Source organism: Sminthopsis crassicaudata, chromosome 2 (assembly GCF_048593235.1).
Source record: "Sminthopsis crassicaudata isolate SCR6 chromosome 2, ASM4859323v1, whole genome shotgun sequence".
In the NCBI taxonomy this organism is placed as follows: domain Eukaryota; kingdom Metazoa; phylum Chordata; class Mammalia; order Dasyuromorphia; family Dasyuridae; genus Sminthopsis; species Sminthopsis crassicaudata.
Genome location: NC_133618.1, coordinates 540,760,219 through 540,783,037, shown reverse-complemented (window position 1 = coordinate 540,783,037; position 22,819 = coordinate 540,760,219). Strand labels below are relative to the sequence as shown.

The 22,819-nt window shown below is 42.3% G+C and overlaps 1 protein-coding gene across 3 annotated transcripts in view; it reads right to left on the bottom strand.

The window, feature by feature from the left end:
* The window catches only part of IGDCC3 (immunoglobulin superfamily DCC subclass member 3), a 70,353-nt gene that overhangs the window by 8,558 nt on the left and 38,976 nt on the right, over positions 1-22,819 (bottom strand). For all 3 annotated transcript variants that reach the window (XM_074294801.1, XM_074294802.1, XM_074294803.1), the window contains 4 exons: positions 5,164-5,308; positions 3,433-3,563; positions 1,858-1,995; positions 405-563 (listed from right to left, as the gene is read on the bottom strand). In XM_074294801.1, the coding sequence (XP_074150902.1) occupies positions 405-563; positions 1,858-1,995; positions 3,433-3,563; positions 5,164-5,308 (573 nt within the window). The remainder of the gene's footprint in view (positions 1-404; positions 564-1,857; positions 1,996-3,432; positions 3,564-5,163; positions 5,309-22,819) is intronic.

Sequence of the window (22,819 nt, the reverse complement as noted above, 5' to 3'; positions counted from 1 at the left end):
TGAGGGATAGCTCACTATGGAGGCAAGGATGCATACAGATTCATTGACCGATACAATGTGATTAGTTTTTGTTCTTAATGCAGTATATGATACTATATAGCAATAGAACTAAGACTACTATATGATAATGATACTATGTAAATAAGAACATCCTGTAAGTCTCAAAGCCTGTAGCAGTGAGCATAGAAATGATGAGAGTAAAGATGTAGGGATGAGAAATGGAGATTGAGAAATAGGGGAAAAGGGATAGAAAAAGGGATGAAGGATGAAGGATGAGGGATAGGAAACAGGGTGAGAGGTGGGTATGGAACAGAAATGTATGAGGATGAGGGGTGGGAATTCAGATGCAGATCAGAGACATGAGACAGCTCCTCCCTCCTTTATTCTCCCCTTAAAGTCCATACCTTGAACCACAAGCCGGCCCTGGGCGGTACGTCGTACCCTTGTGCCAGGTCTGTTGGCAGCACAGACATAGACGCCAGAGTGCTGGACAGTGACATCGGAGATGATGAGGTTTCCTGTCCCCAAAACCTGAATCCCCTCCACTCCAATGGGGCGACCATCTAGACCAGAGATGGGGATGAAAGTGAGCAGAAAGAGTCATGGGGAGAAGGGGGAGGGAAGAGTCAAACAGGTATGGGGAGGGGAGGGATATCAATTCCCCAAGGGAGGAGACCTCTAACTTGTCTCACAATCTACTCTTCTCCCTCCCACCCTGAGATGTGAGACCCTAGTCTTTTGATTTATTTTCTCCTCAGGTTGGAAGATAAAAGAGACAGCATGGAAGAGTATTAAGAACACTGAGTCACATGTTAAGGGTGCTAGTTCTAACCCTATCTCAGTCAATGACAAGCGAAATCGCTTAAGGCATGGTGTGCACCCTCTTAGTGCCTCAGTTTTCCCTTCTGTAAATTGGGAGGTGTAAGCTAGACAGTCTCCATGAAGGTTTCTTCCATTTCTAACATCATGGGATTCTCTCACTGGCATGTTGCAGCAACAGCAATCTGGGGGGGGGGGCAGAGGAGGAGGATGGAGCGGCGGCAGCTCTGCCACTGGCTGTCCTAATGGTCACTTAGCTTGTTAGGATTTCTTTGTCCAGCTCCTTGCCCTGGGACCTGAGCACTCCCCCTCCCCAGGAGAGGATTAGTACAGTCATAATACACATGGACAGCTCCCCATTCAGCCCCTGAAGTGGTGAAATTTACTCTATTATCCATCCCCCCACCCCAGTTACCAATTATTTGGCTGCTACAATGTGGCAGTCTCCTTCATGAATACTTACCTACCCTCCCCCAACCCCCTCCCACCTCCTTTTTTCCCCCTTTCTCAGGAATGGTCGTGGCCAGCGGTCACCCTTTCTTCCCTCTCTCCTCCAGTAATTCAAGGATTCAGGCAATGGAGCTGGGCGAAGGGAGGAAGTGGGGAGGGGGTTGGGACTAGGCAGAGATTGGGAGGCGGGGACTAGAGGCATGGAGGCTGGAGAGTCTGGGGGAGGCTGGGACTAGAGGCCTGGGGACTGGAGAGTTCAGAGGAGGGGATGGAGAGTCTGGGACTGCAGTCCTATGGGGTTAGCAGAGGTGGAAATCTGGCCAGGGTGAGGAGCCAGGGCCTGGGGCAGGGCATCCTAGCCCTGCGAGGGGTCCAGGACAATGGGGCTCTGGGAATCCCCATATGGGAATGTAGGAGCCACAGAGCAGGGTCGGAGGATCATTGGCTAGCCCAGCCACCCACATCCCACCATGTGGAGGCAGGTTACTACGGAGAGCAGAGACGCCTTCAAGTACTGGGGAATCTTCAAGTACTGGGGAAGACCAGGCACTCCAGGGTTTGGGGATGGGGGGGGGGTGTAGTGCTCACCAAGGCGGCTCCAAGACACGATGGGGCGGGGGTTGCCTGTGGCAACACACTCCAACACAGCCGTCTGATGCACAGTCAGGGTCAGGTTCTCAGGCCCCACGAGGATTGTCGGCTCCTTGTAGGCACTGGAGCCGGAGCCTGGGGAGACACCACAACATCCTCCCTCCTGAGGGAGCCGCAGTGGGAGTCCCACCACCCCTGGACCCCATTCTAACAACTCAGCATGCAGGAGGCAGAATAACATTCTCCAGGCAGGGACTCAAAAGGACCATCAAAAAGTCTAGAACTGAGGAAAAAACAGCCACCAAATATGGGAAGGCTGTCTCAAAAGGAACTCCCCTGATCCTGTCTGTAGAAACAAGTCAGCTTCAGCAGCAGATAGCTGAACTGGGCAGTCATCAAATCCTACCCAAAGCCCCTGCCTTCTAGGGTCCCAGAGGTCACTCTGAACTTCGGAACAACCAGGGCACTCCAGGGATATTCTGGCTGAGTCCAGGATGAGTCAAAGCCTGACTTCAAAGTCACCTCAATCGACCTAGGTTTACAATCCTAGATTTATAAGGCATTTTATGTTACTTCTTTTTATCCCCATAGCAGTCCCATGTAGCAGCTGCTATTATTATTCCCATTTTACAGATTAAAAAAAAAAAAACAACCCAAGTGTGAGAAAATCAAGTTTTCTTGACTCCACATTAAGTAACCTATTCACTCCACTACTTAAGTGATTAAATATCTTGTTTCATAAGCAATTATATAATCATAGTCTCATCCCATTGGGTCAAGCTGGTAATTAGGAGGTAATCTCTATCTAACTAAAGTAGAAATTCTCCAAAAACAGAGACTATGTCTCCTCTTTCTTTTGGATTCCCTATAAAAATTAGAACAACACTCTTCAAAAAGTAGGTGCTCAGTTTGTGCCTGTTAACTATAGCAATAGTTATCAAATCTCTGGGTCCCCTTTTATATCTTTAAAAATTGTTGAGGACCCCCAAAAGCTTTTGTTATATGAGTTATTTCCATCAATAGTGACTATATGAGAAATGAAAACAACTTAGTAATATTATGAAAATAGTTTTGATCTTAAGAACCCTCTGAAAGCATTTTGGAGATCCCCAGGAGTCCCCAGACCACATCTGGAGAACCACTGAATTAGAGGATAGTTAACAGCAAATAAATTAGTGAATGGGAGGAAACAAGCAATAGTCGATAAGAGGATCATCTCATCAGAGGCTGGGGACTACTACATCCAGGTTATTAGAAAAGTCATTGGATTGGATGTTTTTGCTTAATTATTTATCTTTGTTATAAGGAAAGATTCAATCAGTGAATGGAAATAGCATGGTGATTTTCCAAAAATGACTGTGATGTAAAAAAGGTGCCTATAAGACTATTCTAAAAAGCAAGATGTTAATTAGAGCTCTAGCTATTAAAATTCTAATAATCATCATAATTAATAGGAGGGTAGTTGGTGAGAAGAGATTAGGTTAATTATCCAGGGGCCATGGGAATCATGGATGAAGACAGTGGGAAGTACTTAGTCAAGGAAAAGAAGAGGAGCAGGTGGAACTCTCTCACCTGACACAGTGAGGCTGGCTCCCCGGCTGACTCGGACACTGGCAATGTTGGAGGCCACACAATGAAAGATACCACTGTCCTCAGCCCGAAGCCCTGTGATCTGCAGGACACCCTTGGGCAGCAGAGTATACCTGCCAGAGTCAGAGACAAAGACATATAATCTATCACAGTCACAGATGCAAAGACACTGACAAGAAGCAAATACAGACAACCATAAGGCAGAACTATACAAGCATTACTCAGATTCAAGAGATAGTCATGGCATTTTACAACTCAATGAGATCAACAAGAGGAAAAGTTTCATGTATACACCAGTATTTTGTAGAAACAAAAAACAAGAAGGAAAGTGGCTTCCCATTGATTGAGGAATTGTACATGAATGTAATGGAACATTAGATAAAGAGAGGGAGTCCACAATTGGTCGGAAGAACTCTCAAGTGAGAAAAGTTCCTCTACCAATTCAGCTATCCTAATTCCTCCATAAAGTCAAATTAAGCTCCGAGAAATAAAGGCATTTGGTCAAATTAGTAAGTAGCAGAGTCAGGTTTGAATCTCTTTTTCTGACTGCAGATTTAGCCCTCATCCCAATATACCACTATAATTAGATCTCAGCCAAGGTCCTGGGAGTATATCATTTGCACTTCATTTCTGCACTCTACTCAAATGCAACTCATGGTCTTAGAGAGTTGTCTAGAGCAAAGCTTCTTGAACTGTGGATCATGACCCCATGTGGGGTCACATAACTGACTATGATAGTGGCAAAATTATAATTTATTATCAGTAATGTTTGATTTGTATACTTATTTTATATTTCTACCTGGAGTCGTATAAAAATTTCTTGGGCAAAAAGGGGTTATAAGTTGAAAAAGTTTAAGAAGCCCTGGTCTAGAGGACTGAAAGGTTACACTACACTAATCTTCTGTTGTACAAGGTCATACAGCCAGTATATGTCAGTGCTTGAACCCAGATCCTCCTGACTTTGAGGTCACTTCTCTTTCCACTTCATCATGTTACCTCTCAATGGAATATTATCGCACTATGAAGTGATGACATTTGGAAATTTGAAGTGAAGTGAAGTAAGAAGAGCCAGAACAACTTAACATAATGACTAAAATAATGGAAAAGAAAACCATACTCTAACACTTCTGGTCTTTGATCAATATAGTGACTAAACTGTATACACTTGTGACTACAGAAGACTTTGGGGGAGTGGAGAAGTGGTAGCCAATGGGTACAGAATGAAACATATATTTTTAGATATGATCAATGTGTTGATTTATTTATGACTCATTGTTACTGTTAAGGATTATATTATTGTAGAGGAAGGAATCAATGGGAATTAAAAGGACATCAATAGAACACATTTAAAAGAAATCTATAACTAAAAGGATCCATAGATATGCAAGTCCAAGATATCCACAGATATTTAATCTATCCATCTACACCCCATGTTATAAATGAAGAAACTACACCCCAGATGCATGAAGTTGTGCCACAGTTGACATCAGAGCCAGGCTTCCTAGATCCCCAGTTGATGATAATTTCATTGTAACTAAGCCACATAAACAGTAACATTTGCAAATAGACTCTTGCACACAGGGCTACACAATTACCTCATAGCATAAATATCAGCATGGATAGCTATTATCACAGTCATTAGTATCTCCAACAGCCACTTGTGATCACCATTGATTTCGTTAGTTTTTCTGCCATAGGGAGCTGCTCACTCACCTGTCATTCCTTGTGTCAATGGGGATGTGGTTCTTCTCCCACAGGATGAGGGGTTTGGGAAGCCCGTGGATCTGGCACTGGAATCTGGCCACTCCACCCTCTTCACCCACTGTGGCCTGTGGGTGCACATGGAAGTCCGACATGGCTGGAAGGAGAGAAAAGGGGAAGAGAGGGAAGTGGGGTCAAGAAAGGAATGATACCCCTCCAGATGCCATCTTATTCTTGGCTGCAGCTCTTACATTTAAAGGTATGTGCAAAGATCACAATAATGGAAATAAATTTTTTAAAAAATGAATATTATAAAACTACAAAGAACAAGAATATCCCCAAAGAATAGACCAGAGAAGATATTTTCATTATTCTGTGGATATAGAAAGCTGCCTATATTTTCCAATTTTTTTGGCTTTTTGCTGTTGTATTGATTGGTTTTGACTGATTTTTTAAAACTCTTCTCTCTCTCTCCACATCCTGTCTTTCTCTATTCCCTCCCTTCCTCCTTCATTCTCTCCCTGTTTTTATGGGTGTGTGTCTCTGTCTCTGTCTCTCTTTGTCTTTTTCTCTCATATTTTGCTATATATGTTGGATCTCTGGGAGAAAAAATAGGACTACAAGAGAAAAATATAAGGATATAAAAACAAAAAAAATCACATATTCTAAATGTCAATTACATATTGTCTTTCTATTTAGAATATAAGCTCCTTAAGGGCAGGTCTGTTTCATTTTTGTCTTTGTATCCCCAGAGATTTGGTCAGTGCCTGGCAAATAGCAATTAATAAATGCTTGTTGATCAATTGATTAGTTTTCTGGTTGGACAACTCATATCATCCTTATATCTGTATTGAGGTTTCCTGTCTCTGAATCCTGGTACATAGGTTTCCACACTTTCAATTTCAATGTTCTTTTTTCCAGCTCTAATAATATTTGTGCCTTAAAATGCTATCAATCTTTCATGCCAAAATAGCATCACCTCCAAGAAGTCTTCCTTCATTCCCACTTCCCCACAACTGAAAAAAGGATTATGGGACTTGGAATACAAAAGTGCCGCAGATGCAATCCTGAGGTTCTTAACCTTGGATCTCTGGATCGATTTAAATGAGTCAGTGAATTGAATGAGGGGAGGGAAAAGCTACATTTTTATTCCCACATATCTATTTTCCTTTATGTTCTATGCACTTAACATGTTTGTGACAAGGGGCCCATAGATTTCAGCAGACTTCCAAAGATGTTTATGACACAAAAGAGGTGGTATTGAGGGCGAAGGTCACACAGGTATTATAAGAGGGTAGGAATTTAAACATCTGTATCTGACTCCAAATTCAGTCATTCCTATACATCACATTACCTCTTGCCCCTACCTAACAGCAATTTATGTCTATCTCTTTTCTGCACTTAGCACGGATGAAAGCTGGAACCCAGGTCATCTTAGTTCCAATTCAGTCTTGCTTTTTGTACAACTAAAGGTTAACCCAGGGCCCTGGAGCATCTCATCTGTACCCCACTTTCTGCAGTCTGTCGTTGTACAGTTCTGGAATAGGGACTCCACCCCAATGAGACCCTTTCTTAGAGCAAGGAAAGAGGATTGGGATTTAATCATGGAAGTGACAGACAAGTGGATGGTGAGGATTCTCAGACCCACCAATCTACATTTCAATGTGTCATAAATATTCAGAACTCTCTCCTCCACCCCCATCCTCAAGCTTTTGGGGCTCTAAATTAACCCCTTGAACTCTGGATCCAGGGGAATGTGTACAGGGATGGCTGACTATTCCCCCCCCCCAAAAAAAAAGACCTGATCAAAAGATTGATGCTTTAGCGTTTTAAAATTGTATCATACCTCACACAAAGCCATTGGGAAGTGAGGGGTGGGGGGAGGTGGCCAAGAGGCTGCAACAGCTTCAGGGTCCCTATTTCATTAATATCCATTTTGCTTCAAGTGTTGTGAGCCCAACTCACCATCTGTCCTCCCAGGCAGCCTGGGCCCCCTCCTTTCTGCCTCAGGCACTCTATCAACAGGGACAGTTATTTCTCCCTCCCTTAAGGTGCCTCTTTCCCCTTCCCTATTCTCCTCAATTAGGGAGAAGGGAAGCTTGGGGAGGTCCAAGGCTGGTACCACTTGTGGTCTCCGCCTCCCAAAGCTATCTCCTCTGGTCCTGGCCCCTCACTTGCCCCCTCGCCCTCACCACTGCCCTTTGCTGAGGGAAGAATCTGGCACAGAAGCCTAGATTTAGGTTCACTATTTTAAGTAGTGGGATAGGAATTTGAATCTTTATCTGTCTCTAAATTCAGCAGTCATTCATGTACAACCCATTACCTCTTGCCCCTGCCTAATAGCAATTTGTGTCTACCTCTTTTCTGCACTTAGCATGGATGAAAGCTGGAACTGGAGTCATCTTAGTTCCAGTTCGGCCTTGTTTGTTTTACAACTAGAGGTTCACCCAGGTCCTGGAGCACCTCACCTGCACTCCGCTTCTGCAGTCACTATACAGGTAAGGAAACAGGAGAAAGAGATGTGACATGCCCAGGACTACACAGCTAATAACCAGTGGTAAGACTGAACCCTGGATGGCGACTTCTGCTCTTAAGTACCTGTACTGCTGCCATCCCTGCAGCCAAGAAATGCTTTCTGAAGTGCCTGCTATGTGCCAGGTGCAATGCTAAGAAAAAAAGAAACAGATCCTGCCCTCAAGCAGGTTACTATTGATAGGCTGTTGGATGTCAGAATAAACTGAAAATCCCTGGGACCCATTGCTTTTTTGTCCCCATGTCTTTCCCAGAGTGTCTGTAAACATATGATTAAGTAGCTTCCATCACACACACCCACACACACACATCCACTTCCATGAATATTTGAACATGAGCAGTGGTGTGCTGGTGAATGTTTAACGAGCAGCCCTCCACCCCTCCCTTTTCAACATACACACTCTGCATTAATGTTTTCTCTTATAACTTTTTCAAGTCTAGACAATCAATAAAACAATAAACAAAGCCCAGATTTTTAGCATTTACTCATTTCAGAGATAGAAAGGAAGTTTGAGGTGGTTCTAACACATTCCCATAATGTCTATGGATATGTGTGTCTGAATGTGTATACTTGTGTGTGTCTATAGTAACATATATATTTATATCAATTGGCCTTTATATTTCATACATATGTGTATATATATATATATATATATATATATATATATATATATATATATATTTGATTGTTACTGTTTAATTTTGTATTTGTGTATGTTAGCCTATGTAGGTATGTGTATGTGGATATGCATGAAATTTAGAGCTGACAAAAATCCTTGTCATTTTTTCCAACTCCCTCATTTTACAGAGGAGAAAACTGAGGTTCATACCAGTTAAGTGACTTATTTAAGTAGGTATTAAGTGGCAGCATTAGGATTCAAACTCAGGTCCCACTGACTTGAAAACCAATATATGTTCCACCAGATCACAGTTTAATGTGTGAGGATGGTGATCTGTAGTGAAAAAAAGCACTGGATCTGGTCTCAAAGGACCTGGGTTCAAGCCCTGCCTGCCTCTTCAGCTCTATAACAATGGTTAAATCACTTTACTTTTCTGAGCTTCTGTTTTCCCATCTATAAAATGGGGGTAATAATAATTCCACTATTCTAATGGGCTTCAATGTGCCCAGAGGCTAAGCAATTTAGGATTCAGGGCACTCTAACCAAGTCTGGCTCTAGTTCAGTTGTTTTGGGAGCAGGGAAAACAAGCCTTTAGGCTGATGTATCCTCCACTCCACTGAATTTTGTCAAGAATAAATAAAAAAAGAAAAATATTCATTCAATTAGTAAAATTAGATTTTCTTCAGCTCTAAAGAAAAAAATGTAAGTAAACCCTTCAGTCCTTTATCCTACTCCTATGTAGAAAATGGGGGAATCCATAGGTATCAAACATCGCATACAATGTCAGATTTTTTCCCATGTATTGTTCAGTTTTTTCCAAAATTTTTTCTTTCCTTTGTTAATTTTTCAAAAATATTATTTGTTATAGGGGATAGCTGTCTGGGAGAGGGACTGAATGGAAAACTGGGAAATCTCAGTGCTATAAAAATAAAATGTATCAATAAAAACATTTTTTAAAAGATGAAACTAGGGACAGCTAGATGGCACAGGAATAGAGCACCAGCCCTGAAGTCAGGAGGGTGTGAGTTCAGATCTGACCCTAGATACTTAACACTTCCTAGCTGGGTGACCCTGGGCAAGTCACTTAAACCCAATTGCCTCAGCAAAGAAAGAAGAAAAGAAAACTTGAAACTAGATTTCACACACATACACATACACACACTTTACCATAGTACTTTCTTGTTGATCCACCTTCACCCAGATCACTTCCCACCTCAGTCTCAATACTTGTCCAACATGTCCCAGTTGAAGCCAATAGCACTAGATGACAATTGGAGGATTCTAAAGCTAATCCTGTCCAGTCATCGGATGTCTCCTCCCTTTGCAAAAATGTATCTCCATTGCTTCCAACTCTCTTAGCTCTACAGAGAATCAGAGCCCTTTTTCCTGAGCATGGAGAGCATGACCCTAGACCCAGACCCAAGAATATTTTCTAGGCTTGTGACACAGTCTATAACCAAGCCAGGAAAGTGTGAAGGGTGTTCCAGAGTCCTGAGTTCCATAAGCCTTTTCCCTCATCGTATTATCAACGCTGTAAGGACAACTTAGAAGATTTTGGCTTCGAGTTCTATACCAGGAGAGTTATTGGGAAAGGGAGAGAAAATTAGGGGCTTGTCCATCAAATCTCAGCTCTAGCAAGCAGTGGAAGTCATCCTGGGCATCCCCAGTCTGGGTCCCCTTTCCCAATCTTAACTTAGAGAACAAAGGGATCATCCTCTTTTGTGGATTTTTTGAGTCACTGAGGAAACTTTAAATTTCCATCAGAATATAGTGAAAAATAAAGATGTAATTTTTTCCCATCCAAGGGCACAGGCTCCCTGAAATCTATTCATGGACCCCTAACCCCAGGTTAAAAATGCTGCTCTGGAGAAACGGTGAAACATCAAGTCCCTGACTCTGTAGCAGTGAGGACCAGATGTGGCCCCAGGGCCCTGCCTCACCCAGGGAGCTGGAAGGGGGGCTGCATGGAGCCAGGGGGGGAGGGGGGAGGGGCGAGGAGCCCTTTCTCCCCTCCATACTCCAGCTGGCGAGGAGCCTGTGCTGCCTCTACCCTAGGGACCCTGGGGAGGCACTAATGCAGTTGCCTCCTCATTAAAGGGCTTAAACCTTTTGTGTTTCCCTCCTCCTCTCCCTAGAGACTTACCAAGCCAAAGGCAAAGCTGAATTGTTACTGAAGGCAAAGGGCTGGTGGAGGAATAAGGTGGGGAGAGAGTGGATTCTGTCTTGGGGAGCACTGGAGATAGAGAAAATGTAGCCCCAACTAGCACTAATGCCCTTAGGCCCATTCCCCTCCCTTGCCACTCTCCCTTCCTCCCCCTCTCCATGGCTTTAAGTCATAGAATATATTAGAAATAGAATTTGGGAATCATAGAATGTTAGAGCTGGAAGAGATTTTAGAAATTATCAAATTCTATACCTCCTTCAAGGTAAAATGACCTACCCAGGGTCACAGACACAGAGCTTCCCATTAGAATGAGATATCTCTAGTTATTAAGTTTGCTGTTTTCTTTGTCTCCTCATATTTAATCAATGCTTATTAATTGAAGGATGTCTGCAAATCCCTTACATTGCTCCGCAAAATATGTATATAGATACATATGTGATTTATGTATATATCTGTTTTTAATATATACTTACATAGGTGAATAATATAGTATATGCATATAATTGTTTCATATTTATACTTAGTGTATATTTCATGTACACTCATAAATACATATATATATAAAAAGGTTATAGTCAGTCTCTCATTCTCCATCTTATTCATATCCTAAGGGATAGGGAACTGAAGTGTATGTCATTTCTTGAGTACTGGGGACTCCTAAGGAGGAAAGTCCCTCTCCTGAGACCAGTGGGTCCCTCCTAGTCTTAGAAAGTTGCCCGGAGTTCTGAGAGATTAAATAATTGGCTCAGGGTCATACAGACACCAGGTACCAGGGGCAAGATTTAAACACTGAGTCTCTTGGCTCCGAGTTTAATTTTTGAATCTGTGACAGCATGCTATCTTAGCATTCACTTCAATACCCAGAAAAAACACTCAGTTCTTCCAGAAAGCAATATAAATTTCAGGTAATGACTGCCATGATATTTTGGGCACGTAACTCATATCCAGCAAGGCAAACCTCCCTCCCAGAAGACCCCAGCAGCTTGAACCAACACCAGTCCTCCAAGGTGATGTAATTCAGCATGGGGTGGGAATTCAGAGAAGTGGAAGCAATGTGTCTGAAGCCATCCCCTCCCCCAATTCACCTTGGTTCCAGCTAACAAGAGAGGTGTTTATTAGTGCACAGCGCTGCAGGTGATGTGTGGACTCCAGAGACCAGGCTCCATCTGTCTGGGGAAATGGTTCTTCTCCCTACACCTGCTCTATCCCTGAGCACAACCTATGGGGAATCTGAGTGACCACTGCTTGCAGATCTGTGAGGGATCAATGATTGAAGAAATCACTCTGAGCCTGTTTGGAGATGCGATCTTTCCCACTAAGCCCTCCAAACAGATAATTTTGATTATATTAAGTTAAAAAGTTTTAGTACAAACAAAACAAATGCAGACAAAATTAGAAAGGAAGCAATAAATTGGGAAAACATTTTTACATTTAAGGATTCTGAAAAAGGCCTCATTTCTCCATTTCTCCTCAGCTCCACCAAGGCATGAATGAATTTATGAAAAAGAATTTACCAAGCATTTACTATGTACAAACTACTATACGAAAGCAGAGTCCTTGCTCTCAAGGAACTAACATTATAATTATTGTTTTCAATCATGCTCAACTCTTTTGTGATCTCTTCTTGGGTTTTCTTGGCAAAAATATTAGAGTGGTTTACCATTTTGTTCTCATTTTACAGATGAGGAAACTGAGGAAAGCAGGGCTAAGTGACTTGTCATGGTCACACAACTAGGAAGCATCTCTGGCTGGATTTGAATTCAGACTCCAGGCCCCCACTCGGTGCCTCCTTTATATTCTAATAGAGACAAAACACATAGAGCAACAACTTGCAAATGTTCCCCCTGTTTCTCAGCCAGATTTGCCAAAGCCAGCTGGATTTATTAGGAGCCTCTGGGAATCTTCCAAGGTACTTCCAACTTCCAGGCAGGATTTTTCTTTCAGGAATAATAGCAATCCTCTCTCCAATAGAGCCAATTCTCTCTCTCCACCAGTGTTCCAGAATGGGAACATGTCTGACTGACAAGCCTATTGTTGGCTCTAGTTGGTCTCCCTTGGAGGGACAGGATGTATGTTCATTGTGAGTAAGAATTGTTTTTACTCTTTATCCCTGTATTCCCAGGGCCTGGTATAGTGTCTGCCACCTAGTAGGTGCTTAAAAACACTTATCATTGATTAAGTGATATTGTCTTAGAGGTATAAGCTCATATATAAGCAAATTTCAAAACCCATCAGTGAGAATTTGGAAGATCCACCTTATTGTCAGCAACCAAAATTTTGCCAAACCACTCATTTGATCTTCAGATTTAAAGCTAAGAGGAACCTTGAGTCATCATATATTCTAAAGTATATATATATATATATATATATATATATATATACTAAAAAAATTTAAGCAAAACCAATCTCTTTTTCTGGGCTACTTGTAAAATGAAGGGATTGGACTAAATCAAAACTTCTTAAAACTGTGGGCTGAGTTCTCTTAATTGAATGTGGGGGTCACAAAATTATAATTTATGATCAGTAAATGTTTGATTTGAATACCTATTTTATTTACATATATATGCAGGGTTAAATTAAAATTTTCTCTGGTGAAAAGGGATCTCAAGTGCAAAAAGTTTAAGCCTTGGATTAACTAGATGGCCTCTGAAATTTCTTCCAACTCTAAATCTACAGTCTTCTCCTCTTGTTCTAACCCCCTCATTTAATTTTATTTTTTTTTATTGATGTTTTTGTTTCCCTCCCCTATCCTGTGAACCTTCCCTTGTAACAAAGGTTTTTTTAAAAAGGCAGGAGGGAAGCAATTTCTAACTAAACAACATATCAGTCAAGTTTGACAGTTTATGTAATGCTCAACACCCATTATCCCCAATCTCTACAAAGAAGGGAGGTAGGCAGGGAAAGAACATTTTCTCATCTCTTTGCCTTCATTTTACAAAGGCAGAAGCTCAGTGACACTCTAGGGAGGTGTTCCCACAGGACTGCATGGTGACTCAAGGGGGCAAAGTTGCCTTTGAGACTCCGGGACTTCAGGAGAAAACAATACTTTGAAAATATCAGGAAAATTTGCTTTCCCTCCCAATCTGGTGCTCACCTGTGTTAGAGTTTCTAGGTTCTATATCCTGGGCTGAAACTGATTAGCTAACGTGCTAATGGTCAGCCACCATTGGGGCACACAATTCACTTCCCAACATCATCCCCCTGTTAGGGAACCTATTCACAGAAATACAAGCCAGCATTAAGGTTCCCAGCCCACTTTCCCAACATAAAACATATAAACACACGCACAGAGGCATCCCTTAAGGAACCTATTCACAGAAGCACAACCCAGTATTAATGGTATACTGCACTTCCCCAACACACTCCCCTGTCCCCCCCACCCCTGCAAGGGTACCTAGGGTACCTATTCACAGAAATACAGTCTAGCATTAGGGGCACACAGCCCACTTCCCCAACACACACCACAGAAAGTAGTGTCAGAGGACCTGGATTCAAATATTGTCTAAGCTTAGGCAAATCACTTAACTTCCCCAGCTCTCGGGGTCCTCATTTGCAAAATAAGGGCGTGAGACAAGCAGCCTGAAGTTACTGTGAAGAGCAGGAGCTAGGTTGTAGAAGGTTTCCTCTCTAGAACTGAATTCTGAGAGTGAACCCTGGTCAGTAAAGTGTGTGGGTGAGGAAGCTGGCAGATGAAGGCCATGGGAGAGGAGGAGGAGAGACGAAACAGGTTTACGATCTCAATGTTGGATCAGGACATCCAAATGGTGTAATTAATGGTTCGTTTGTTCAATGATTAAAGTCCTATGTGATCTGAGTTCAGACTGGAGAAATCCAGGTCGGTTTCTATCTGTACCCCCAATAAGGGTACACAGTTTAGGGATAAAATTTCCCCACATCCCCTTCAGGCTCCTCTGGCCACGGGGCTCCAAACTATAAGGCAGGGATGAGGGGAGGAGTGAGGGGCCAGCTTTAGAGGGAGACAATCCAAAGGAGGAGGGAAGGAAGCAAAAAATGGTAGGGCCGGAAATGACTCCCTGATACCCTCTATAAATCACCTGGGGAGGGGGAGGAGAGAGGGCTACAGAGAGGCCAGAGGAGCTCAGGAAGGGGAGGGAAGGGCTTTTCTCTGGGGGCCACTGGACTTGGGCAAGTCTTGCCTGGTCCTGATTACAGAGGGGGAGAGGAGATGCTAAAGGGGTTGAGGGGTGGGGGAAGAAGCAAAGAAAAAATAGTACAGAACAGGGCTGGCGAAATGAAGCTGCCTGATTTCAAAATTTGGGCCTCCTGGGCCTCAAGACCCCCAACACTGAGCCCATCGGCCACAAAGGTGCCCTGTTATGGACCCCTGATAATATAGATTTATTATTATCTGAAATCCAGAGAAATCCAGAGAAAATTAAAATCTCAAATCCATCTCTCTTCTCTTTTGGAGATAGAGGATGTAACTATTAAATCCTGATACTTCAATTAATGAATAAATATTTATTAAGTGCCTACTATGTGTTCATCCTTGTGCTAAGAGCTAGGGATACAAGAAGAGGCAAAAAATAGCCCCTGCCTTCAAGGAACTCACAATCTAAACAAATACAAGCAAATATGTACAAAGCGAACTGTATACAGAACAAATAGGAAATAGCTAATACAGGGAGGGCAGTAGAATTAAGAGGGGTTGGGGAACACTTCCAGTAAAAGATGGGGTTTTATATGAGATTTTAAAGGAAGCCAAGATATCACCACAGGCCCATCATCTAGTCTCTCTGTGACTTAGTTTACTCTTCTATAAAATGGGGAGGCTGGACTGCATAACCTTGAAAGCCTCTTCCATCTCAAATCTATGATTTTTCTCACTGTCCCCAACAGGCTAGACCCCCTTCCACCCAATAGGTCTAGTATACAGAGCCTAATAAATTCAGCTACTCTCCAACCTTATCTCCTCTCTGCCATCACTGGACAAGAAGGCTCAATTGTTGGATTTTGTCCCACACTTGCTTACTTCTCTCCACCCTCCCCCAACAAATTTTTAAAATTAATGCCTTCACTCTAGACCCATGAAACCCTCCCTTACAACAAAGAAAAAAACTGCAAAAAACCATAGCCATCTGGAAAGAGTATGTAATAGCCCTCCACTTTTCTGCAGAGAAGAGGAGCCTATTTCATCTTGTTCTCCAGAAAGAAGATTCTTCACTGCAATTATTTTGAATTCAACTACTTTTGAGTATTTTACATTATTTCAAATATGGACTAAGAAGTAACTTAAGACATCAAAAAATGAGCTCAATCTCCTGATTTTTGCAGATTAAAAAAACCACTGGGGCTCAATTAAATGCCATAAGCTGTCCACCCATCACACAGCTAGGAAGTGGCAGAGACTCATGCCCTTGTGTCCTTTCTCCTAGGGAGGCAAGCCATTGGAATTTGTAGCCTCTATACAGATGATGGGTGGGTGGGAGAGTAAAAGGAGGGGAATGAGCACATTATAAATCAAAGTCAGCTCAACCACTGAGCCTTTCCAGCTTCTTACTACTTTGCTATGGGGCCTTTTAAGAGACCCCAATAAACACACTCTTCGTAGGAAGAAGCCAGACCCAGTAATTGAGGCCTTGATTTCTCTAGTAAAATGTTTACAAAGCCCATAAACTCATGCCTTTATTGGTCCCGGCTCATTCACTGGATTGGAAGTAGCTCTCAGAGGTGTAATTAAAGCACCTGTTGTTGGCCCATGACATCTAGCTCTGCTCTCCAGCCCGGTGCCCCGCTAGAGACCTAAGAACAGGGACATCAGGTGTGGGTGTCCACACACAGCTGAGGGGCATAATCACAACTATGAACCTTCTCAGGTTCTAACCTTTCAGAAACCGTTCCCCTCTTCCTCCCCTGTGGGTCTGTGAGACAGCCTTCATAGGAATTATTATCCCATATGACAGATGAGAAAACTGAGAATCTAGAGAGATTCCGGGACTTGCTATGTGAAATCTTTAAAGCTCGCAACAGAGCTGACAGATCTCAACTCCTGGACCAGGACTCTGCCATACCTCCCCCACCAGCTGTGCTCCAGCTGTTTTGCTGGACATTGGCAGTTCCCACCCAGCTCAATTGTGGGAGAGCAAGAAAAGTCAGGGGTAGAGAGCCTTCTATTTTTTCTTTCCCTTGAACCCTGACCTCTCAAAAAAAAAAAAACCAACAAAGTGAAGGCTTGGGTTTAGATTCTAACCTCTAAATAGGAGCTCTGAGGGGGAGCGTGGTCTGGTGGCCAGGAAAGTAGCTGGTAGGGGTGGGAGATTCCCCGGATTTACAAATAAAATAAAAGAATCACAACCGGCCCCACTCAGCCTTGCTCAAAGGAATGATTTATTTATCTGGGGCCTTTGCCTGGATGACCCTGCCCTGGGGAGCCTCTGAATTCTCTTTGTCTGCCCCTGGGCCTCCTCACCTCCCACTCTCAGACCCAAGCCCCTGAATCCTACCCCCCTCCTTCTCTCATCAGCTCCCACCCCTTACTGATCCCTGGGCCCCATTTCCTACACAAAAGCCAACTTTGTCTTTAAAGTGAGCAGCCATAAATCCACGTTTCTTCTGTCCTCTCCCCTCCCAAACCAGGGAGCAGAAGGGGAGGGAGGAAAGGACATTGGGAAAGGGGAAGGGGAGGAAGGTGCTCTGCCTTCAGAAAGGCAGCTTCATCAGCTGCCCATTGGCCACTCTAGGGTGAGAGAGGCAGTTTACCTTATGGCCTTATCTTGGCTTTAGATGGACAGCAAAATGCACAAAGCAGCTGTTGGGGAGACACAATATGGGGTTCTCCGTCTGGCTCTGTACTGGATTTTCTTATAACACAGGGAATTAAAGGCTCTAATCATTAGCCAATATTCTTTAATCTCCATAGCATGGAAGCACTTCCCCATCATCACAATAACTCACTTTTCTATGGGGCATTAAGGTTTACAAGGCTCTGAACAAACCCAGGGTTGTCCTCTTAATACTGGCCTCATTTTACCTATGAGGAAACTGAGGACAATTTGCAACTTGCAACTAGTATAGTAGATAAGAATTCAGATCTTGTGGAATCTAGGTTCACAATTCTATCCATTTTCCCTTTATGATAAGTATAGGTTAATGGCTAGGCAGGTATTCTTTTAGCAGACTCAAGGGATTGGTTAATTCTCACAATCACCATTATCATTACTACCAATATAATCACCGCCATCTGCTCTGCACAACTTTTTATAGTGTGTGAAGTGTGCTTTATATCCATGAATCCATCAATCAACAAGCATTTATTTATCATCTACCATGTGCCAGGAGCTGTGATAGGCACTCAGAATACAGGGACAAAAGTGAAACAATCCCTGCCCTCAAAGAGCTGACGATCTTCTGGGAAAAAATGGGAGACATCATATCATGGGGGTATTGTCACTATACAGGGGTATACTTTATAGAGTATCTTCTTAAACTTTTATACACAGTGTAAGTGTCTACTTTATAATATCTTCTGAAACTAGACCTGATCTTATCATATTTCTATTCCAGTGGGCAGCGAGGGCCCATGGTGCATAGAGTCCCAGACTTGAAGTCAAGAAGACTCATTTTCCTGAGTTCTAATGTGGCCTCAGAGTGGACCAACTAGCTATGAGACACTGGTAATTCATTTAACCTTGTTTGCCTCGGTTTCTTCATTTGTAAAATGAGCTGGAGAAGGAAATGGCAAACCACCCCAGTATCTTTACCAAGAGAACACCAAATGGGATCAGGATGGAAAACAACTCAATAACTGAATCTTACTCCCTATTACTTCCAGGATCAAATAGAAAATCTTCAGTTTGTCTTTCAATATCACTTAAAAGACTTGACCCCTTTCTTACTCTCTTTCTCTTTATTCTGACACTCTTCAAAGCTGGCTTCCACACTGTTTGTAGAACAAAACTCTGTCTCCCAAATGCAGGTCTTTACTGGCTGTCCCTCATGCTTGCAATACTCATCTCTGCTTTCTGGCTTCCTTGCCTTCTTTCAAGTCTCTTCTAAAATCCCATATTTTGCAAACATCTCTTCCTGGTTCTCCTTAATCTTAGTGCCTTCCCCCCTGAGACGGACCCCCAATTTATCCTTGTATGTACATGGTTGTTAGTAGTATTTATCTACCCTATTAGACTGAACTCCTCAAGGGCAGGAACTGCTTGACTTTTGCCTTCTTCTTGTATCTTCAGTGCTTAGCACAGTGCCTAGAATATAGTTAGTCCTTGATAAATGCAAGATGAGACTATAGAATTAGATAAAGGGTGAGTTGAGAGGAACCTTACAGAATATATGGGATATCATAAGTAATCTAGAATCCAAGTTACATCACCAGAACCTGTCCCATGGGACCTCCCCAGTAATCCTAGCCACCATGTAGCCACCTTCCCAAATATAACAGAGAATCAAAAGAGATGTTTTGTGTTACCCAGGTGAATGTAAGCTCCTTGAAGGCAGGAATTGCTTTCATTTTTGTTTTTATGTGCCTGGTTCAAAAAGCTGTTCCTGATATATAGTGGGCGCTTAAATCATTGAACTGACTTCAATTGATTTCTTCCTTGAATCTCCAGGTTGCTGGATTTTAGGGATGGAAAGGCAGAATTGAACCAACTAAAAGAATTATTTGGAAAGCAAGCCCTTCTTGAGGATCAGTGTAAGGGCATGCAGCCTGGCACCAGACAATTTCTGAGCTAAAAGGGACTGATTCAATATGGCACCAGATAATGATTTAGTTGGAAAGGATCTTAGGATCCTTCGTTTTACATACAGCACAGTCATCCAGGTTTAGGTCTTGACAACTTGTACTCATAGCTGAGAACAAAGAGGAGTTTCATTGGATAAAGCAACATTTCCCCAAATCCCTGAAGCACCTCCTGGGAGCTATTGAACTTAAACTACCCTTGACCCCAAAGTTATCTGCCACAATAACTACTCATGTGTATATAGCTCTTTCAGATCTAAGAATTACTTTTCTTAAAATAACCTTTAGAAGAAGGTAGTACAAATATTAACCCTATTTTATAAGGAAAATATAAAAAATAAAAATATTTTTTAAATATTATGCTGAGAAAAGATGAGGCAGAATGGTATAAAGGTTGTTGTTGTTTAGTTCCTTCCAACTCTTTACTACTCCATTTGGGGATTTCTTGCAAGGATACTGGAGTGGTTTAGCATTTCCTTCTCCAGCTCATTTTACAAATGAGGAAATTGGCTTGCCTAGGGTCACACAGCTAATAAGTTTCTGAGGTCACATTTGAATTTAGGTCTTCCTGACTCCAGACTTGGCACTCTGTTCACTGTACACTGGTTGTCACTTATTCCACTTTTTCCTACCCTAGTTATGGATCCATTGTTGGTTTGTTTTTTTTTTAGGTAGAGATCAGGGAAGTCTGAGAATACCCCACACATCAAGAGCTACCAAACTCTGAATGTAGTTCAACGACAAAGTAACCTTCCTGAGAGAATGTGCTCTTGGCCCCTATCTACCTCTTCTTAAGAACCTTGAGCAGAATCAAAATCTATAGTCCAAATGCCTCAGATATTTCCATGTCTAAATCCAGCTCTTAACTTACACTTCACATGTTTAAATCTCATCTTCCCTGAAAGGTGAGCCCCTGTTACACTTCCCCTCATTCTGAAGAAAAGAAAGTGAAGACACAGAAATCTGAAATAACTTGGGATTTGATTTAGGATTTGAATCTAGATCTTCTGCTTCCATGTCAAAGGCACTGTCCCGAGCTGCCTTCTCTGCAGAAATCCCCACATTTACATACATATTTAGGCCGAGACCGCAATCCGAAGGGCCCGCAAGCACACAGGAGAGCACAATTATATGGGATGCATAGCAACACAGCCCCGCATTCACACACACAGAGGCACACATGTCCCTGCAAAGATACCAGCAAGTCCAGGAACGCACAGAGAGTGCTCCACACCAGCACAAACACACACACTCACTGAGCTGCACACAGCTGACTTCATTTTAATTGAATCCCCTCAGGGTTTTTGGTACAGGCTTTATAGTGCATAACTAATACCGATGAGCAAGCTTGATAAAGGTGGTATTATTACTCCGCTAATGGGTCACTTCATCCACAAAGGCTCTCTAATTTATTTGAAAACAGGTTCCTGAGCCACAAGTAATGGGGCACATATACCAGACTGGCTCCCCCCTGCCCTTCTCTAAGGCCAGGACCTTTTCAAATGTGGGCAAGTATTATATGGGCTAATCAAAAGCTGGAAACAAAATGCTCAAGCATCGGGGAACGGCTGAACAAGTGTGGCATATGAATGCAATTAGTCCTGATGGTATCCACTGTAAGGACTGAGACTATGGAGTGTTCAGAGGATTCTGGAGAGCCTCGAGGGGAGTGATAGGGGCAGGAAGAGAATGGAGGCAGAAGAAAGAAACACACAAGGATTGGGACAAGGTAAAGACAGCGAAGATGTGCAGAGCCCCAAATTCTGGTCAAACACAACCGTCGACGTCAGTGTCCCAGAGGTCAGAGAAAAAGGTCAGAGTTCTCCTTTCTTTTAGCATGTGATGAACTGTGTCCAAGAAAGATACTTTGGAGGGGGAACTTTAGTGTTTATTGGGAAGTCCGTTGTATACAAACAAAATGTATTCATAAGATTTTTTCAGAGTAAAAAAAAAAAAAAAAAAAAAAAGGAAATAGGACACACAAAATAAAAAATAAGACCACCTACTTTTCTTGGGTTCCCTGTAGTGAATCATTTGGAACATAGGTTTATGGGTGGATGGAAAATACCCCGGTTAATACTCCATCACTTTACAGACTAAATCAGGTTAAATGATTTGCTCCAAGTCACAGAGGAAGTATCAGGTCCTCTGATTCCAGATACCTTCTATCCTTTTATAAATGGGGAAACTGAGGCATAAAAAGGGCATGACTTGCCCAGAAAGTAGCCTGGTCCAATGAGTTTTTTCAATTGGGAAGTGAATGCAGGTATTCAGATTCCCTATCCTTGGATAGGGAATGGATATGTACAATAATAATGGATAGTATAGTCCATTCCATTGTACTAGAAGAACTATGAAATGGTGGTTAACTGTATCAGATTGCTTGTTATCTTGAGGAAGAAAAAGGGGAAAGCAGAGGGGAAAAAATTGGAATACAAGGTTTTGCAAAAATAAATGATGAAAACTATTTTTGCATGTATTTGAAAAAATACTATTAATACAAATAAAAACACTAAAAATGAAAAAATGGAAAAAAAAAAAAGAAACGATGGTTGAGTGAATTGAATCCTGGGAGTGGGCGCCAATCCTAGTTTTGTTGTTGGCTGGCTGTGGTAGTCATTTTTCTTCATTGGGCCTCAGTTTTCTCATCCTTAAAATGGTCATGGAGAACCATCTATTTAAAGCTGTAAAGGAACATAGAGACTTGTCTAAATAAAATCCCCTAATTTTATAGATGGAAAATCTGAGGCCTAGAAAAATTAAGAGAGTTGCCAGGATCACATAAGTAGACAGTAAAACAGCAAAACTTCTCCTCAAGTTCCTGCCTTTACTCTGCCGTCTTGGTTCTGCCTCCCCTCAGAGCTGTTCTTCAAAAGTAATCCAATTTATCTCCAAGGTTCCTTATGGTGCTAAAAATTTATCATTTTAGGCCCAGAAGTCATAGATCATAGATTTAGAGCTATCGGAGACCTGAAGGGCATTAATTCAACTCTTCATTTTATAGATGAGGAATAGTCACAGAGGATATAGGTAACTTACTCATAGTCACACACAAGTGTCCAAATCAGCATTTGAACGGAGGTCCTCCTGATTTCAGGTCTCACATTCTCTTAGCTCTGTGATTCTGCTTGGCTCACATTCTCTCGGCTCTGTGAGGTATTAATAGGGTATCTTCCATCCACTAGACCTATGTTCCTACAACTAGGTTCCAGTTCTAAAATATTTGATCCCAAGGCCAGGTACTTGAAACAGAAGTGGGAACACAAGCCTGGATAAGCCAGACATAGGAAAACAGGTTTTGTCTGCCTATTGGCTGAGAGCATCAAAGCTAGAATAAGAGAAAGGGAGATAGGTGGTCACCTAGAATGTCTTATGGGAGAGACAGAAGGGAGAGTGATTTTCATCCAGAGAGGGTCCTTCTAAAATACAAGCAATGGCTTTACTTTATAGAAATGTAACTATTTTAGCGCCAGAAATGTCCATTTTCCACATCCATAGATTTTCATTTTCTAACATTCAGTTACAGTGAAGACTGGAAGTCCTAGGGGATAGTAATGGGGAGGCAGAGAGATAAGTAGCATCATTTCCAAGCCCTCCCTCCAGTGAGGGTACTGACTTTGCCCCAAAAGACTCTATTCTCAGACC